At 41.9% G+C, this 20436-nt stretch overlaps 1 protein-coding gene across 1 annotated transcript in view; it reads left to right on the top strand.

Moving 5' to 3' along the window:
- The window catches only part of LOC138304166 (eukaryotic translation initiation factor 3 subunit C-like), a 349228-nt gene that overhangs the window by 33230 nt on the left and 295562 nt on the right, over nucleotides 1-20436 (top strand). Inside the window, exons 3-4 of the mRNA XM_069243993.1 lie at nucleotides 18317-18382; nucleotides 19251-19440. Of these exons, the coding sequence (XP_069100094.1) occupies nucleotides 18317-18382; nucleotides 19251-19440 (256 nt within the window). The remainder of the gene's footprint in view (nucleotides 1-18316; nucleotides 18383-19250; nucleotides 19441-20436) is intronic.

The following is a 20436-nucleotide window of genomic DNA, read 5'->3' as shown; positions in this document are numbered from 1 at the left end:
GCTGACATATAGTACTTCTATAGAGAAAGGCCAAAATACAATACAAGTTTACATGATGACCATCTCTGTACTGAGGTCTACATTCTGCCTTCCCATACAACAACATAAGCAGGCCTATGGACAGTCCGTCCTGACATAACTTAAAACTGCAGCCAAGTTGAAGAATTTTCTCTACCCAAGGATAGTACAAATCGAGATGCACTAGAAACCCACCCTTTGCAGACGACCAACGTTTGACCAAACTAAATTGATGGTCCCTTTGGGGCTAAATACCACAAATGCATTTTCACGGATGAAGAATATGTATAAAGAATCAATCTTTCATAAGCGACCTAATCATGGATATGCAACTAGACTTGCTATTCTTGTGTGCAGCCACAGAAGCTGATAAAACAGTCCTGACTATGCTAGTAAGAGTACTACCTGGATACATCATCATCGTCAAAATAATTCAGATTGAAGAGTGGAAGGAGTCCCAGTAGAGCATTGGACCTCTATAATTCCAGCATTGGAATACAAATCTCTCAGAACCATACACCACACATCCACAAGTGCCAAGATTTTTTTCTTTCTAATTTACCACTTTGCTGCCTTCGAAACACCCCTTTCTCAACCGATTACTTCAATGTCATTTGTTTGTACATGGCTCAAAAAACTATGCTAACCATAAACAGGAAGAATAATGTGGGTGCATAGAGATTTTCAGCTGAACAGCTCATTACCATCCAAACGCAGACTACAGGACAGATGCAAAACACTGACACTAACTATTTCAGCGTGGAGCAGCTGGCTTGCTGCTGCTTTTATCATCACAACCAAACAGTTATCGCTTCAAAAATAGATTGTGCTGGGAACAATATGAAATGGGATGTAGGAAATTGTCACCACAAAACCCTTCAACTTCATGGCAACTGTAATTCCAAGTGTAGTTTAGCAGCTATGGAGAATGTTGACTCTATCATCCTTTAGGGATGGGGGCATATTTCCACACTTGATTTACGCTTCAGATAAAAAAATATAGACATGGACAGCAGAAACATTCATCAGCCACCGACTTGCAGAGCAATTGTCAGAATAAAAAATAACTATTACTTCTAGGCTCACTCCATAATACCGTGTCCCACAAAGGTGGTTTTCAAAGTGATCTAAGGATTTTGAGAGCCCTTCATTTTGCTCAGATGAAGCTTCCCTTGAAACGCTCTGTTGTGCTTTGGCCATTGATTTCGTCTGAAAAGCTGAATAATCATACACTCCTTGAGCTCAAAGATTCCAAGACACAACACATTTCCAGCCCGATGCACAAATTCAAATACAAAAGAAGTGCCTTAAAAGCTTTCACCCCTTGCTAAATCAATATTTCAAACAATGAATAGGTTGCATCAACAAAATTAGGATAACCAACTAATCCATGCCCCCCTGCAGTAATCTTGTCTATTACAGCAGTTGCACTGGGATTATGGAAACTACCATACAAATACACAGTTGTTCGTGTGTACAGGCAGTTTACTAATAAGAACACATGCTGAACCTACTAGACCTTCGTGCAGCTCTCAATATGTTTCACCACCTAATGCTACAAAAGTGCAGAATAGGGACACCTATGGGAAAGCCTTGAATTGGGTTTCCTGCATTCTAACTGAAGCTACATTAGTTGATTTTTATTTATACATTTTGTATACTGCACATTTGTAGTAGCATTAGGGTGCTTTACAATTAACTTGGATGTAATATAGGTCATCAACAGCATAACTGAGAGAAGGGATACAATAACTTAGTAGTAGCTCTAGGAAGAGCCATACACCAGACAGTGACTGAATATTGTCCCTAATTATTCAAGTGAACAGTTTACTTTAGGTAGATTGAAAGAGATGAAGATAGGTGTTTCCTAATACGGAATTGGAAAGGGTTTGGTCTTTTGATCAATGCAACATGAGCTCTAAGCGGAGATGGTAGCCCTAGAAGAGTATTTTTGAACAAGTGCAATTTTGTGCCTGGGAACTTTGAGAAGTTTGGCTTTTCGTGTACAAAGTTCTTTGTGTCCTATGTTAGGCATGGGTAGTGTATTTGTATGTAAGGCATTATAAGTGAAGGAGCATGGTTAAACTAGATTAATGCGCATAACAGTATCCGGTGTTGATCGTGTAGAATCTGTGTAATGTGGTTATGTTTTTATATTTTTTTTTATTTTTTTTTTACTTTAATCTGTGATAAATCTAGTTTGGGAACAAAGTATTGCCCACCGTGAGGCAAGAAGTTTGTGAAGCATCCACTGGCCTAGCAAGGAAATTACATGTGTATGCTCAACAGTTTGCTGAGATAGGAAAAAAGTTGGTGTATGTACCTACCCAATTCATATGTCGAATGAGATAAGGGTAAAGATTAGAGTACAATGCAGTGTATTTTTTTTTTTTTTTCTATAACGTTTCCAGCTGTCAGTACTTTAGGAGTGATAGAACAGCATTGTTTTGTGTGATTAGTAAAAATTCTGTTCCTTATTGGTTCAGCATAAGGACGTTTTCTGTTATCTTTGATTACAAATTTCTAAGACTAATGTGAAAAATGTTCCCTGGAGTGGAAGTTTTTTGTACATTAATGCATCATTTGCATATTTGTAGATAGAAACACCTTTGTCCTTGAAGATCATGTTCAACAAATCCTTCTACGGGCAGTGCAGAGCTGAGCTAGGATCGTACCATGAGGGAGATCCCAAGGCATTGGTGGTGCTACAGTATATGAATTCTACTATTCCTGCCTAGTTGACAGCAGTTGGTGATAAAACGAGAGCCATCTTCAAATTTTAGCACAAAATGACATGCCCTGTGTTGGAGTCTGGGTACGCCTGACATAATTTGCCTTGTTCAAGGCCAATAACAAGTCCATAAAAATAAATAAAAGGACCCTATTCCACCCAGTATGTATGTATTTCGCCCAGGATTTTCAGAGTACTGGTTTCGATACAACATCCTAAATGGAAAGAGGATAGGTAGTCTCTTTAGGACCTGTTCCTTGGCAATGTTAGATTTTAGTTGAGTTGCCACAAACCTGTCAAAAGCTTTCCCCATTCACAATAGGCTGCATAGTGGTCCATAGATAATCTAGATTGTATTTTTGGAAAATGGAGTGGTTTGCGCAGTCTTCACTACTTCAGGGAAGCTCCTTGAGACTCAAAGATTTTTTTTTTTAATAAGATCAGTAGTACCACCTAATCTTTTTAGCTTTTCATAATGTTAAAATTACATAACACACCTATATTGAACTGTTGTGTTCAGTCACTTATAGTAATTACTCAAATTCTATTAACATTATCCTACATTATCATTCATTCAAGAAAGCTCAAAATGCTTGCTCCTGGGCGAACGCCATTATTTGAGTTTGTTTTTTGCACTGTTCAGTAGGTCTAAAGCCTTTGAAAATGGTTATGTTGCTGCTCCATGTAGAGCAAACACATGTTTTGCCCCACGCTGCCAGCTGGCATGGTGCTTTCCTAAGACTTACATCAAAAGAGTTTAATTTAAGGACTTTTTCTGATGCAAGAAATTAGTGGAGTGGAATTGAGTCCACCAAGCATTTTCTTTGTAGTACAGTTTCAAAGTTGTGGAAGTAATTTTTTTCTTTTAGGTAATAAAACTGTCCAAGTTGTAATTTATAGAGAATTAATACTTTAGCATATGTTTCACTCTGGGAATGGTGGAGAATTAACCCCAAAGATTTTAGGTGGCAAAGGGACTCCTATACTGGTCAGATCTGATGATCATGGTCTTTTTTTTTTTTTTTTTTTTTTTTTTTTTTTTACAAGAAGTGCGTTAACTATTCTTCACACTTATTTCAGGAAGTAGAGTATGTTCTTTGTTTGGACTTGTGTTTGAGTAGAAATGCAGAAAGAGTGATTAGGCTGGGCTGTAGCAGTTCGCTATATTTATTCGGGATAAATTACTGTTTGACAGTGCAAATGGATACTTAATACTCTCACCTTTTTTTGTTTTTTAAGCTTGGTATGCAGAAAGTGAAAGCTGGCGCTCTAGCATTTGTTGCCTATATTCCCAATTGCCGTTTTTGTTGCAAAGAGAACATAACCATGTTTGACTCAGACTTCTGAAACATAGTGCCTGGATACAAGCAACCAGCAAGGATTAGTCTCTCTGCCTTAGCCGCCTCGATTAATTGAAACCTTTGGTCGGTCTTCTTTCAAGTATACATACAATACACAAACATTCCTCCAGTTCAAAAGGTGTACTACCAGAATATCAAGTTTTTGATACCATCCCACAAAGATGTCAACTGCAGAATATCGATCACCACTTTATTGTTAAGGTAATTAATATAGATAAGCATAGATCTTTTCTTCAGGGAACCTAGTAAAGGAGCTCAGAATAGGTCATCTATACTTACCTATATACTTACTGTTATAGTAAATCCAAAGAACCTAGTAGTTCTTCAGTAATGTTTAATAATACACCATCAGCTTTTCAGTCAAAGAACCTCTCTCACATGCAGATCTAAACAATCACTATGAGTAATCGACTGACAGGAACATTCCATTAGAATGGGAAGGGGAGGGTGAAAGGAAAATGGATGAGGGAAAATAGTAAGATAATATACACAATGGTTCGATCCATAGGTCAAGTAATAACAACACATCTCCTTTTTAACCATGAAAGAAGTTTAGACGATATACCTGTAAGTAAAGGGACAAAGTACCAACCATAGTTACAGTAGTAATTAACAATAATGGGATATAACAGTTTAAGAAGAGAACAACAAATATTAAGATAGCATTAATACATTTTGAAATCTTTGTGCCATGCAGGTATTTTCTTTTTTCTTCTAATATTTTCTACTCCTTGTGTATTCATGTTTGATTTCGTCTGATCTTGTGCAAATTGAATTGAGATTGAATTGTGTGTCTCATTTTTAAATTTGGAGATTTGTCCATTCCCAAGGTCTGGCCATTCTCTAAGGTGACATTTTCCCCCCACTCTGGACACCCTGAATGGTTTGGAGAAATGGTTATTCCCCTTTATCCTATTTTCAGGAATTTTTACTTTCACCCATTTTCCCATCTTAAAATTTGAGAGCGTTGTGCAGTTATGTTTGTCATACCATAGTTTATATTTGTTCTGATGTTTTTTGGATCTTTTCCATTAACTGTTCCCTGGAGACTGCTGTTTGTTCTTTGTTTTTAAGCCAAGAAGCAGATAGTTTAGTTTTAGGTTGTCTTCCTTTAAGTAAAACAAAAGGTGAAACCCCTGTAATGGAGTTAAGGGTGGTGTGATATGTCCGTATGGTTTCTTGAAGATCTCTGGCAATGGGAATATGAGTTATTGCTGCCCTTTGCATGCACTCTTTGATCATGCGGTTCATGCATTCTACCAATCCATTAGCCCTAGGACAGTAAAGGGCAGTTATCATGTGTTTTATGGATAGTTTTTCTAAGAACGCCTGCATTTGGTGTGACGTGAACTGTACCCCATTGTCTGTTATTAGTATGTCTGGGATTCCCTCCTCAAAGAACGTATCTTCCAAAAATGTAATGTGTACTTGTTGTGGTATGATGAATACACTTCTCACCCATCTTGTGTGGTAATCTATTAGTACTAATATGAGTCGTTCTCTGAGAGATTTGTAGTTTAGTGGCACAATTATATCAAGAGCTACCTGTGACCATTGTTTGTTTGGAATTTGGACTGGTGAGAGTGGGGGTTTTCGTGTACTTAGGATTTTGTCACTGTTAGCACAGTCTCTACAGTTTTTAACTAATTCTTCAACCATGGCGTCCATGTGAGGCCACCAATAGTCTTCTTATTCTTTTATTTGTTAGGCTGCGTCCCAAATGTCCCTCATGGGCTAGCCTTGTTAATTTTTCCCTCATGGCTTGGGGAGGTATAATTTTATTTCCCCTACAAATACATTTTCCATTATTGCTTAATTCCATCCTCACTTCCCAGTATTTACTTATGTGGTCGGGTATTTTGCTCTTAAGTGTAGGCCAACCTTCATGTATGTAGGAATAGAGACTTTGTAGTTCATTATCATTTTCCATACTTTGCTCCCATTCTTCAGACCCTACGCTTGACAGTTATCTCTTATACCATGTCCTCTGGAATTTCTTCTAACCCATGATCTTGTCCCTCCAGAGGATTCCGAGATAGATAATCTGCAACTTTGTGTTGTGATCCTGGTAAATATTGTACTTTGAAATTGTACCCTTCTAGTTCCAGCATCCACCGAGAAATTCTGGGTGTAGTTCTTTCTGATCCTTTTGTTGAGAGAGCATGTACTAAGGGTTTGTGGTCTGATCTTATTGTGAAAGGTATCCCCCCATAAGAAAATTTGAAGTGTCTTACTGCCCAGTAGCAGGCTGATGCTTCTTTTTCCACCACTGAGTATCTGCATTCGGCCCCTTTAAGAGCTCTTGATGCAACGGCAATTATATGTTCTGTCCCATTCTCTCTTTGTGTGAGCATGGCCCCTAGCTCTTTGTTACTAACATCTGTGGTCAAATAGGTGGACTTGTGAGGGTCAAACCTTCCCAGTGGTGGAGCATTAATTATGGCTGTTTCTATATCATTAAATACTTTTTGGCACATCTCATCCCACAGAAATGTTTTACCTTTCTTGAGTTGGTTACGTAAGGGTTCCACAACACTGGCAAAACCTCCCACAAATTTAGAGTAGAATTCAGCAAGTCCGAGAAAGGACTTCAAATCATCTTTGTCGGTGGGTATTGGTGCCTTTTTTTTACAGACTCCACTAGATCAATCTTAGGTTTAATGCCTTCCTGTGATTTTGTGTGGCCTAAATACTCTACAGAAGTTACCCCAATTCGACATTTTTCTTTTTTAATGGTTAATCCTGAATCTCTTAGTTTCTTTAATACTGCCCTGAGAGTGTTATGTTTCTCACTGTCCTTCCCAAAAATTAAGAAATCATCTTGGAAACAGATGGTTTTGGAAATGTCCTGTAGTAAGTGTTGCATTATTCTTTGGAATGCAGCTGCGGCTGAAGCCAAACCAAATGGCATTCTTTTGCATTGAAATGCTCCTAATGGGATTACAAATTAAGTTAAATGTCTGGAGGGGGGAATCTCATTCCACCTGGTAGTACGCTGAAGAAAGATCCAGCCCACTAAAATGAGAAGCTTTGCCTATTAGTGTGAGGATTTCATGTATCCGGGGTAATGGATGACGATCCACCCATATGTTGTTCAATTCCCTGAGGTCAACACATAGCCTAATCTGACCCTTGGCGGCCTTGCAGGCAATTACAATCCGAGCCAACCACTCTGAGCATTCTATTGGTTCGATTACATTAACCTCAAGCAACCTGTCCAGCTCGTCCTTGAGTGGGATATGAAGAAGATGGGGAATCGGTCTAACTTTGTGCACAACTGGAGTTACTTTAAGTTAAATGTGATGTTGGTAATTTTTTTATAATCTTAATTTATCTGAGAATATTCAGGGAATTCAGTGCAACCCTCCTCCCCACACATTGAAGGGTTTACTACAAGGACAGGATTGGGACTATTGGGGTCTTATTTTATGCCCAAATCTTTTTGATGCTTCCATCCCAGAAGATTTGACCCCTTTTTGGTGATGTATACATCCCCTACTGTGCTCCTATCTTTGAAACAGATTCTCATTTTGACCTTACCCTCCAGCGGTATGGCATCTCCATTGTACCATCAGGTTTAATGTCTGGTGGTTCTAGTAAATATTTGTTATTGGGAAACATTGCATCAAATTTAAGGTGTATGGAGAACTTGAATCTACAAATACGGTTACTGGTTCAGTGTCTAATAAAATTTCACATGACGGAAACTTCACATTTGTTCTCATCGGATACTTGGAACACAAACTTAACTTCCTCTGGAGTGTTAGATTCTACCATATGCACCTGTTTGTTATACAAGTTCCTACACACCCTGGCAAAGTGTCCTTTTCTTTCCACATTTTCTGCATATGGAGGTTCTGGCTTGGTAGTGTATGTAGTTTGCGAGATGACCTATGTTACCACAACAAAAACACTTTTTTTTTCTCATTCATAGCTGGTTGATTGTAAAAATCATCATTTTTGTTGGTATTTTGTTTATCAAGGTCATCAGCTTTATGAGGTCGGACTTAACAGTTTCTTTACTACATTCACTTCAGTAGGAAATGATGCATGTTTGTCAGAATTCACTCATCTTTTCATACACTCTGCTGTGTGTTCTAGCCCTACTGCCACATCAATAGATGGTTTCAAATTTGAGTTCTGTGTGAGTAGTTTCTCCTGTACCTTAGGATTGTTGGTACATCTGACCAATTGATCACTAATTAAAGAATATGTTAGTCAAACTCACACGTGTTGGATAATCCTCTCAACGCAGCAATATAAGCTGTTACTTTTTCATGTTTGCCCTGCACCCTCATGAAAAATGTGTGCCTTTCTAGGACCACATTTATTCTTTTTCCAAAATGATCTTGTGGTTTGTTAAAAGTAGCCTGATAAACATCCGTTTAGTCTTCTTCCTCCTCCTCTCCATCCTCCTCAGTTTGCGTTATATTTTTATAAACTGTTCTTATTTCTATTCCCAAATTATGTAGTAGGATATGCTGTTTCCTTTATGGTGTGAATTTTTCTCCCCCTTTGCAATTAAATATGATTCAGTTTAGTCCACTGTTTCCGAGGCAGAATTGGTTCTCCTTCGTTCAGAAAGGGTGGGAGTTGGGACATACTTGCTGCTGCCATATTGAACAGTACAAACTTAATTAACTATAGAGTGAATTAAGAGAGTAGGTACTTTGCTGAAATCACTTATGTAATGCTTGTGCTAGGTATCTGGAGTTAACGAATTAGTTCTTTCCAATGCTTGTTTGTATAGAGAGCCCGATAGCTGTACTTGACAGTCCTCTTTCAGTTTCCACAGAAGAAAGTTGTGGGGCTAGCTGTTTTTTCCTTTCACTTGAAAACAAGACATGTTCAGTAGAAAATAGTACTAATAATATATATCGATCACCACTTTATTGTTAAGGTAATTATTATATATAGATACTAGTAAAGGAGGTAAGAATAGTTACTCTATACTTACCTATATACTTACCATGACAATATAATTTTAATCAGTATTGATTTGCCATCCACATGTTCATGGCTACCAAGCTTGGTGCCAGCCTCAGTTATATGATGTCACTGAGTTTGTGACAGCTTGTTACAATATGGAGGTCGCATATCTGCCTACAAAAATATTGACTGCAGCATAGATTTGCACCTATTTACTCCACATCTGCAAAACATTGACAACATGTATGTCTTTAAGGCATGTAGATGTGTATTTAGGAATAGTAGGTGTTTATTTCCCTAAATGTACACACTTCAGCAGTAGTCAGTTTTTGAAAGTTGGTATTTGTGACCTCAATATTTGTGACATATAGCCAGCCGTTCAAGAATTGAATGAAATTATTTCATCCAGGTTGGCATGGTACATGGTTCGCCAGGGACACTAGAGATTCCAGATCCCACAGACTTGGGACAAGCATGCGCCTCAGCCAACACTGCAAAATATCTCAATCAGCCTACACGAAATAATTTGAAATAATAGGTGCTGTATTAAGTCTCAACAAGATGCTTATAATAAGACTGATATTCCTGCTGTGCCTGGCCACCTTTCCGCGAAAGTTTGTTTGTTGTTTTAAAAAAAAATTTTTTAATTTAAAATACCTGTATTTGTTTTCTCAAATGCAAAAAATAAAAAACAGTTACATCAACTGGTACATTGTCTGGAGTGCGAGTGTCCAATTATCCCCTTCACCTCACCACAGAAAGTAGCAAAACTGTTACAGTGCAGGTCACATCACGTGCCAGGTCTACATGTAAATTACAACCACCAACAATCGTTTTTTATCTGACCTAACAGGTCATTTCACCTATTTATGCATATGTTATATCAGTTCACATCTCCATATTTGTCCTAGTCTGTATCCATTTCCAACTCGTGAAAGGTATCATTGGCCCCCAAGTTACCAAATCATCTGTGACCTTAACTGTACGAGAGTCTCGTGTTGCTGCTCTGCTACATCCCCCCCCTCCACCCAAATACAAACACATCTTTACCCCACAGTGCTTCACTGGGCGTAGGAAGTTGGCTCCGTATGCACTATTTCAAAGTAAGGAATAGTATGCACAGAGTCCAAGGGTTCCCCTTAGAGGTAAGATATTTTTACTAAAAGAGATAATACTAATGCTCTATTTTGTGGTAGTGTGGTCGAGCAGTAGGCTTATCAAAGGAGTAGTGTTAAGCATTTGTTGTACATACCCACAGGCAATAAATGAGGAACACACACTCAGAGACAAATCCAGGCCAATAGGTTTTGTTATAGAAAAATATATTTTCTTAGTTTATTTTAAGAACCACAGGTTCAAATTCTACATGTAAAATCTAATTTGAAAGGTATTGCAGGTAAGTACTTTAGGAACTTTGAATAATCACAATAGAATATATACTTTTTACATAAAACACATATAGCTATTTCAAAAGTGGACACTTAGTGCAATTTTCACAATTCCTGGGGGAGGTAAAGTATTGTTAGTTCTTGCAGGTAAGTAAACCACCTACGGGGTTCAAATTGGGGTCCAAGGTAGCCCACCGTTGGGGGTTCAGAGCAACCCCAAAGTCACCACACCAGCAGCTCAGGGCTGGTCAGGTGCAGAGTTCAAAGTGGTGCCCAAAACACATAGGCTTCAATGGAGAAGCGGGTTCCAGTCTGCCAGCAGGTAAGTACCCGCGTCTTCGGAGGGCAGACCAGGGGGGTTTTGTAGGGCACCGGGGGGGACACAAGTCCACAAAGAAAGTACACCCTCAGCAGCGCGGGGGCAGCCGGGTGCAGTGTGCAAACACTCGTCGGGTTCGCAATAGGATTCAATGGGAGACCAAGGGGTCTCTTCAGCGGTGCAGGCAGGCAAGGGGTAGCCACCACCTGGGCAAGGGAGAGGGCCTCCTGGGGGGTCACTCCTGCACTGAAGTTCCGATCCTTCAGGTGCTGGGGGCTGCGGGTGCAGGGTCTTTTCCAGCCGTCGGGATTTTAGAGTCAGGCAGTCGCGGTCAGGGGGAGCCTCGGGGGGGACAGCTTTGGTTACTCACAGTCTCGGAGTCGCCGGAGGGTCCTCCCTGACATGTTGTTTCTCCACCAGTCGAGTCGGGGTCGCCGGGTGCAGTGTTGCAAGTCTCACGCTTCTTGCGGGGATTGCAGGGGTCTTTAAATCTGCTCCTCTGGATACAAAGTTGCAGTCTTTGTTGAACAGGGCCGCTGTTCTCTGGAGTTTCTTGGTCTCTTGGAAGCAGGGCAGTCCTCTGAGGATTCAGAGGTCGCTGGTCCTGGGGAAAGCGTCGCTGGAGCAGTTTTCTTCTGAAGGAGGGAAACAGGCCGGTAGGGCTGGGGCCAAAGCAGTTGGTGTCTCCGTCATCTCTGCAGGGGTTTTTCAGCTCAGCAGTCCTCTTCTTCGTAAGTTGCAGGAATCTACATTCTTAGGTTCAGGGGAGCCCTTAAATACTAAATTTAAGGGCATGTTTAGGTCTGGGGGGGTTAGTAGCCAATGGTACACCCTCTTTGTGCCTCCTCCCAAGGGGAGGGGGGCACATTCCTATCCCTATTGGGGGAATCCTCCATCTGCAAGATGGAGGATTTCTAAAAGTTAGAGTCACTTCCGCTCAGGACACCTTAGGGGCTGTCCTGACTGGCCAGTGACTCCTCCTTGTTTTTCTCATTATCTCTCCTGGACTTGCCGCCAAAAGTGGGGGCTGTGTCCAGGGGGCGGGCATCTCCACTAGCTGGAGTGCCCTGGGGCATTGTAACACGAAGCTTGAGCCTTTGAAGCTCACTGCTAGGTGTTACAGTTCCTGCAGGGGGGAGGTGTGAAGCACCTCAACCCAGAGCAGGCTTTGTTTCTGTCCTCAGAGAGCACAAAGGCTCTCACCGCATGGGGTCAGAAACTCGTCTCTCAGCAGCAGGCTGGCAGAGACCAGTCAGTCCTGCACTGAACAATTGGGTAAAATACAGGGGGCATCTCTAAGATGCCCTCTGTGTGCATTTTGTAATAAATCCAACACTGGCATCAGTGTGGGTTTATTATTCTGAGAAGTTTGATACCAAACTTACCAGTATTCAGTGTAGCCATTATGGAGCTGTGGAGTTCGTTTTTGACAGAGTCCCAGACCATATACTCTTATGGCTACCCTGCACTTACAATGTCTAAGGTTTTGCTTAGACACTGTAGGGGCATAGTGCTCATGCACCTATGCCCTCACCTGTGGTATAGTGCACCCTGCCTTAGGGCTGTAAGGCCTGCTAGAGGGGTGACTTACCTATGCCATAGGCAGTGTGAGGTTGGCATGGCACCCTGAGGGGAGTGCCATGTCGACTTAGTCATTTTCTCCCCACCAGCACACACAAGCTGGCAAGCAGTGTGTCTGTGCTGAGTGAGGGGTCCCTAGGGTGGCATAAGACATGCTGCAGCCCTTAGAGACCTTCCCTGGCATCAGGGCCCTTGGTACCAGGGGTACCAGTTACAAGGGACTTACCTGGGTGCCAGGGTTGTGCCAATTGTGGAGACAATGGTACATTTTAGGTGAAAGAACACTGGTGCTGGGGCCTGGTTAGCAGGGTCCCAGCACACTTCTCAGTCAAGTCAGCATCAGTATCAGGCACAAAGTGGGGGGTAACTGCAACACAGAGCCATTTCTTTACACTGGGGATCTGTGTTCCCATCCATTCTGTAGCAATACTTCGCTTGGCAAGTAAAAGTGCCAGTTGTCGGAGTTTATAGTAGATTTTGAGTCCCCTTGATTTTTGTACCATACCCAAAAGGCATGCCCCTGGCATCAACAGCACCTCAATCCCTACTGTCTCCTCTGTGGGGCACCACCACTTTCCAAAGTCCTGCACTCTGCCATGCCAAATGTAGGAATGAGGCCTCCTCCACCCCTCAGTGTGTGCAATTCTGTGACCTGGAGTGTTCTATGCAATTAAGCCAGGCAGGTGACAGATGTGCAATGTAAAAAATTTAAATGGAGCAATTTGAACAGATTGTTGCAGGACATCCTTTTAACTAGATCACCTGCATATTCCCAGCATGCATCTTCGATAATTTCCCTTAGGCCTCGCTCCCATGCCATTTTTGCTTTGTATACATCTTTCACCAGGTCTGTGCGGATTGCTGTGCAAAGTAAGGAGATGAGGTATCTTGTATGCAGTATTCCCTAGTTTGGCGATCTGCAGAAAGTCACCCCTTCCCACCTTGAAAGTGTATTGGGCCTCTTGAAAAATGAGGACCCCCAACTACATTGACTGCCTCCCCACTTGCTGGGTAAAGATCCCCAGCCAGAGGGCATCCCTCCTCCCTCCACTGTGCCATAGACACATCACTGTTAATAGATCTAACGGGTTTGAGATCCTAGATGTTTAATTCCCTGTCAAAGGGGGCTCTGCGCAGTACTTTCTTCACAACCGACTCCCACACCTGTGCAGTGTGATGGGCTGGATATGGTACTGTGACGTCTGCATGTCCCCCTCTCATTAAAATGCATGGCACTGTATCATTGCAAGTCATGCCACGCAGGAACAGTTTCTCCCAATTGTCAGTATTTGTCAGCCATTAGGCTGTTTGTTGCAAGTGTACTGTGCAATAGTAAGTGTGTATCTGGGAAGGCTAGACCTACCTCCGCCATATCCCAGATGAGTGCCCCTCTCTACTGCCCTGGAACCGGACAACTCCTCCCCCCGCTACCCCACCACCTTAATATGCGCTATAGGGCTCCCAGAGAGTAGCTTTACCCATCCCTGAAAATGCAGTCCGATTACCATCACCCTGAGCATTGACTTTAGTTCAATTCAATTCAAAGAAGCTTTATTGCGGCTACAAGAGCCAAAAAAGCGCGAGCAGTAATAAATACAAATAAATACACATAATAAAATTGCAGGTAAATATAATGATAAAAGGGAGTAAAAGATAAGAGAAAATTAAAGGAGTGAGATAAAAATGGAATAAAATGAGATAAAATGAAATGAAATTAAATGCGCTGTGCAGGATGTTGGGACAGTCTTATTTGGAGTCTTTGTCCAGAAGAGTTTTCCCTCTGATAAGCCAACTGGCTCCGAGGAATTTGGCGATAGCGATCACTAGCGTTGGTCTGGTGTCTGATCTAAGGATTCGCAGGGCTAGCGCAGAGCAGCGTACTCCCAGTAGTCTGCATGCCGGGGCCAGCCATTTCCTACGGGGGCGGTATACGCGGGGCATGCAAAAAGGGGGTGAGGGAGTTTCTCCACGGGGGCTTTGCAAGCAGGGCATGCGGTGGATTCATTTTGTGACCAGCTGCTGGTGAAAAGTCTTAATGGGAGTGTTCCAATGCGGAGCTGGAAGTACAGTTTCCTGTCCATTGGGGCCGTGATTAGGTCCCAAAAAGTTTCGTTCTTGCATGACTCTTTTAGGTTGACAAAGTCACAAGATAATGTAGTGTGGAGTGTAGCCCTTGTGTCTTCGTGGTTGGCCATTTGCCAGTATAGTTTCCTTAGTTCGCTTTTCGAGGGAAAGACTGACGTGGCTGGTGAGTTCCAGAGATCATCGAGCCCGAGTGAGTATAGTAGATCCTTGATAGATCGTAGCCAGGGGATTCTGTGAGAGTGGTCGGCTTTTAGGATGACCGGTAGAGCTTCAGTGAAGATGTCAAGCTCCGTGGTGGTCCAGAGGCGCCGCCAGTACAGCAGAGGTCGCAGGCGGGCTTTGTGACCAATGCGTTTGATGCCGAGATCCTTGACAAGAGGGAACAGTGGGGTGCTTAGCGGGAGGGACACAAGGTTTCTTAGGAAGTTGTTTTCAGCGGTGGTTAGGTCTTGGGTTTTGGTGTAGCCCCAAAGTTCAGCCCCGTAGAGCGCTGAGGAAACGGCTTGGGCTTCGTATAACTGTAATACTGGGCGAATTGGTTTTGTGTGTGAGAGGTGGACATTTTTTAGTAGAGCCCCAGTTGTTTGTCTTAATTTTAGGGCTTGTTTTCCTATGTGTGGCTTCCAGGACATGTTGTCAGTGAATGTTATGCCCAGGTAGCTGAAAATGGCCACCTTCTCAAGTGAGGAGCCCTCTAAAGAAAATTTCCCTTTGAAGGATCTGTGGGGAGTAAGAGTCCTTAATTTTGTTTTCGAGGCGTTGATTTCGAGACCCTGAGATGAGCAGAAATGCTCGAAGCACGCAAGGAGTTTCCTTAGACCACTGGGGGTCTTGGATATCAAAAGAGTGTCATCGGCAAAGAGTAAGACTGGGATTTTTTGTGTGCCAAGTGAAGGTGCGTCAGCCTGCAGTCTCAGGAGGGAGGGGACAATTTCATTGATATACAGGGAAAAGAGGGTCGGAGCAAGTACGCAACCTTGCCGCACACCCCGGGAAACGTGGATTCTATCAGTTAGTTGTCCCTTGTTGCCCCACCTGACTTGTGAGTAGTTGTCCTCATGGAGTCGTATCAAAATGGCAAGAATGTGCTCCGGGATTCCCATCCGAGAGAGAGTGACCCAGAGTTTGTTGTGAGGTACTAGGTCAAAAGCGGATTTGAGGTCCACAAAAGCTACATAAAGGCTGCCTTTACCAATGAACACTGTTTTCCAATATAATAATAGGAATCTGAGGGCTTGATCAATGGTGGAAATCTTCTTTCGGAAACCGGCTTGGAGGGGGCTAAGGATATCGTGGTCGGTTATCCATTCTTCGATCTTCCCAAGGAGGCAATGGCAGAAGACTTTTTGGACACAGTCAATTAGGCTAAAAGGTCTATAGTTACAGGGAAGAGATCTGTCGCCCTTTTTAAAAATTGGAATAACAATTGACTTTAGTTAGTTCCATCCAGCTGTGTCAAATGTCTTCTCAGTTTTGAGCGACACAATAACCATCTCCTGCTCTGACTTAGCAGTCTTGTGGATAATATAAGTGAGACATCTGATTGAGGGCTGTGCTACAGGAGGGCATAAACCTGCACTGGTCATTGTGGATTTAACCCTGTATGACTCCCTGTGGCTGCTTTACCGATACCTTTCAAAGGATTATGACATCAGAATTAATCATGGTGAGCTGTCTATAGGATGCAGGATTCTCAGGATCTCCGCTAGATTTCAGCATGAGATGCAGGACTCACTCGCCCATTGTAGGAGATAGGATAACCAGCGCCTGCACCTCCAAGAGAACCTTCACTAACCTTTCCCCCAAAACATCTGAATAAGCCTGGGAAAACCATGACCCCCTGGAGCCTTGGCTCTGCTCGGATCCCAGAGTGCAGCTCTAAGCTCCTCCAGTATGAGATTTTCATCTAAGTCTTGCGCCTCTTCAGGAGAGATGCGGGCCAAGATTAACCCTACAAGGAACTCTTCAATCATGTCAGGAGGAGTTTCATCATCCGCGCCTGAAAGTTTTAAACCATAACTGCACTTTTGCTGTCTCCTGGATTATCAAAGAGCCTATATATTCCTCCTAGATAAATGTCAGTGAGCACTGAGCCCAGAATCTGGGCTACCCCTACACTTAAAACCCAAGGATAACATTACTGCAGCCCTTGTGACCTTTCAGTCAAAAAGCATAATGCACTAAACACTGCATAGAAAAGGACCAATGTGCCTTTAGCAAAATATTTAAACCCATCACACCCCAGATGGAGACTTCAGTCAAGCAAACTCCTGCAACTCTGTCACACTTCAACAAAACCTGACTTTAAGACACTTTATTCTAAGTCAAGGCTGGCAAACATTGGAACGCTCTCTTCATCCAGATTAGGGATGTGCATAGTCCTTTTTTCTTTCTGGAAAGCAATTAAAACCTGTCTCGCTTATTCTCAGTCAACCAGCGAGACACCAGATATTGATGGAAAGAACAGGACAGTACACCTTCCATGTAGGGGCTCACTAATTCACAGAAGTTTTATTACGCTTCACACAGCATTATTCACTAACATCTCACCTACCTTATAAACAAACCGATGCATTGTTGAAATCTGCATCACCCCCAGACCAAGTGTCAGACAAATCTATCCATACCACATCCAAGCTCATATGTAACATCTTTGGACTGGTACTTCCACATTACCACAACTGTGACAGTTGCCTGCTATACAAATAAAATCTGGCAAGCTAGCTCTTTTCTGTACATAACATCTAATACTTAATAATTATGTTTATATGAGAAAATGGATATGGTTTAGTGACTAGAACATAGTATTGTGCTCATTACATTCAAGTTCTACTAAACTAGTACCAATACCAAAGGAACTTCAATCTTAGCACTATACTACTAATCAAAGGTGCTATACTAGTAAGCTCAGTGCACAAAACTGATATTTACATGAGCCCATTACACTGTTTTTGCGAGGGCTTATCCTTTTGTTCTGGTGTGTATTGACTGGCTTGATGGAATATTAAGCTACTTGCCACTGTTTGGTGGTCCAGTAGTTATTTTGCATAATGTCTGCTGTTGAGTATTTCTAACGGGAAATATTGTCTATTGCAGTTGAGCGATATATTTAACTTTTGTTTGACATTTGCTGCACCTCACACTCCCAATCCTAGAATGTTAACTGTCTTTTTGCTTCATGTAACTTATTAGTGCAACTCAAATGTAAAAAGTGAGCAGTCAAGCTTTTATTGTTTTGAGTCCAGTTTCTCATTATTATGACAAGGCTCTCCATTTTTTGGCCTTAATGAAAGTTACATAACCAGTTGTCCTGTGTAATTCTCTTGCTGTTACTAAAGTTGAACTACTTATGCAAATGGCAGTTGGCACTCTTGCCTTGCTCTAGGTACAGTATGGTGATATGTAGGAGAAAACACAAACCCCTGCTGTGAGAAGGTGTTTTATGCCACGCATTGACTAGGCATTTCATTGTTGCATGCAAATTGCAGAACCCATTTTATGTACACATCTCCTTCTACTAAAGCAATATGTGCATAGGTTGAAATGCTCTGGAAGACGTGTCCACCATATTCATGGGGTGAGGTAAATCCCCCATCCACCCTATGTCTTAGCTGGTAAAATATACTGACCAAAAAAATGCCTGTTCCAGAAATATGCCAACAGGGATAATCTAAAGACTTGTTTCTATTGTTAATGTAACACACTTGTCATGAACTAACAAGTTCACCAATGGAAAGTGCTTGGTCTATCAAAGGGGAAAATCCCAAAATACCTATGTGCGGATGAAAGGGTGAAATGTTGGTTAATATGTTTATCGCTTTGTTTTTCTCCCAAGTCGATCTACTTACTTTGTTTTATCCTTTGTTTCTCTTTAACTCCTTACCCCCCGCTTGTTTGTCTCCAGGCCTGTCCTGCTCAGCGATGATGAGGAGGATACCAAGAGAGTTGTGCGCAGTGCTAAGGACAAGAGGTGAGAGCTGTGTGTAGAGGTGTTTGTGCTCTTTGTAAGGAGCCTTTGTCTGATCTTTCTTTATATGCAGTCTACCATACCAGTTCTGAGACTACCTGTTAGGCAGAGGAAACAAAACATAGAGATCCCCACTCACACATCCACAACAAACTGAGATGAGATGGAGGGGGAAAATGGAGAGGAGGAATTATAGCTTTGGAGCATCAGGGGTGCATGTGTCATGTGGGGTACAAATAAAATTCTGTTTCAGTTAAATACGTTTTTAAAACTTAATTTCAGTTCTAGATAGCTTGTTTGATGTTTTTGGAGTAAAGTAAGTTTCATTGTCCAAGAATTAACCCATGCTGGTTACCTGTCTTAGCAGGGCTGGGGCCCCTGAGTGACAGATCCTGTTCTTTTAAGGTGTTTGACACCTGCTTAAAGAGTTCTGGTTACTATCTATGGTGCAACTTGGCCAAGGAGGGATGTGCCAATTACCATCCATCATAGGGTTTTGGTTATTGTTGGATGTGCAACTTACTGTCTCTGGTAGAGTTTAGGTCTCCAGTGGGATGAATTAGTTTAATCTATATTAGAGATTTAGTCCTCAGGGATGAGGTTAGCTAGAATCTCTGGTAGGGTGTAGACCCCCATTGTTTATGTCCTGATTATTTTTGCTAGTAAGCATTCTTTTTCCAATGACATGCCATTTACCATCTGTAGTGGTCTTTGTGTCCTTGTTGTGTTCTAGTTACAATCTCTGGAATGCTTTGTGTCCATAGTGTCAAGTGCTAGTTGCCATCTCTGGTTGTATTTGATTATTATATGATGTTGGGCTCTAGGAAGTATCTTGAATCCTTGCCTGTTTGTTCATCTCCTTTCAAAACAGGTTTGATGAGCTTTCTAACCTGATCAAGACAATCCGCAATGCTATGAAGATCAAGGATGTCACCAAGTGCTTGGAAGAATTTGAGTTGCTGGGCAAGGCATACTCCAAAGCCAAAACTATTGTGGACAAGGAGGGGGTCCCTAAATTCTATATCCGGCTCTTAGCAGATCTGGAGGACTACCTCAATGAGGTGAGTGATGATTAAGTTCTCTTAGATCAGTAGTTCCCAACCAGTGGACTGGGGACCCTGGGGGGGTCCATGAACCCTCCTGGGGGGGGCTGGGGCTGGGACTGCCTAGAAAATGTAATATGAGCAGAATAATAAAGTGTATATAAATAAAGTGGTTAAATGTACATTGAACATTTTTAAATGTACTTTAAATGTCAAGGAATTTGAAATTTGAGGTTAAAAAATAAATTGGTATCCTTAGATGGATTTGTGTGAGCAGTACAGGTACATCAGACAGAATATAGAATGGACAACGTGTGACTTCGGTTGAATTTAGAAAAACTTGTACCTTCCTATTAATTTTTTTTTATTTTTTTTTTTATTTTTACATCTTTGCAAATTAAATAAAATGTATGTGTTTGAATGCTTGTTTCTGTATTTTGTGTGTGTTGCTTTGTGGTTCAAATCATCCACAGTGTGTAGGCCAGGGTGCCCAACATTCAGTAGTGACGTGTGGAGGGGGGGGGGCTGATTCCAGTAATGATTCAGTGTGGAAGGGGGGGGGGGTGGTCCTCAGGTTCCAGTAATGATGAAGGTGTCCACAGAAGTCAAAATGTTGAGAACCCCGGTCTTTGATTATCTGTGAGCTAGCAGGGCTGGCAAAAGATCTCAGATGAGGTCAGCCTCTAGACTCACTGGTGGAAGACCGCAGGTTTTCTCAAGATGGTTGAAGAGAACATGGAGGACCTTTTTTAAGTGGCTTCATGGAAACGGTAGTATTGTATTTGGTCAATGAAGGAAGGAAACTGGGTTCACCAAGATGTGCAGTCTAGGGGAAGTGACAAACTACCTGGGAGATTGTCTCCGCCCTGCAGAAGAATAACTAAACCTACCTTTAGAACGTTGTGAGATCACATTGATGAAGTATGCTAAGAACCTGTTGTGGTTTGCAGTTGATGAAATGTTCTTCATGGTGTTTTTCATGCTTGTATATGAATGACGTGCATTTTTTTTTTT

This window comes from Pleurodeles waltl, chromosome 7, assembly GCF_031143425.1.
Source record: "Pleurodeles waltl isolate 20211129_DDA chromosome 7, aPleWal1.hap1.20221129, whole genome shotgun sequence".
Classification (NCBI taxonomy): Eukaryota; Metazoa; Chordata; class Amphibia; order Caudata; family Salamandridae; genus Pleurodeles; species Pleurodeles waltl.
The sequence above is the reverse complement of the archived record's forward strand: the minus strand, read 5'-3'. Positions and strand labels throughout refer to the sequence as shown.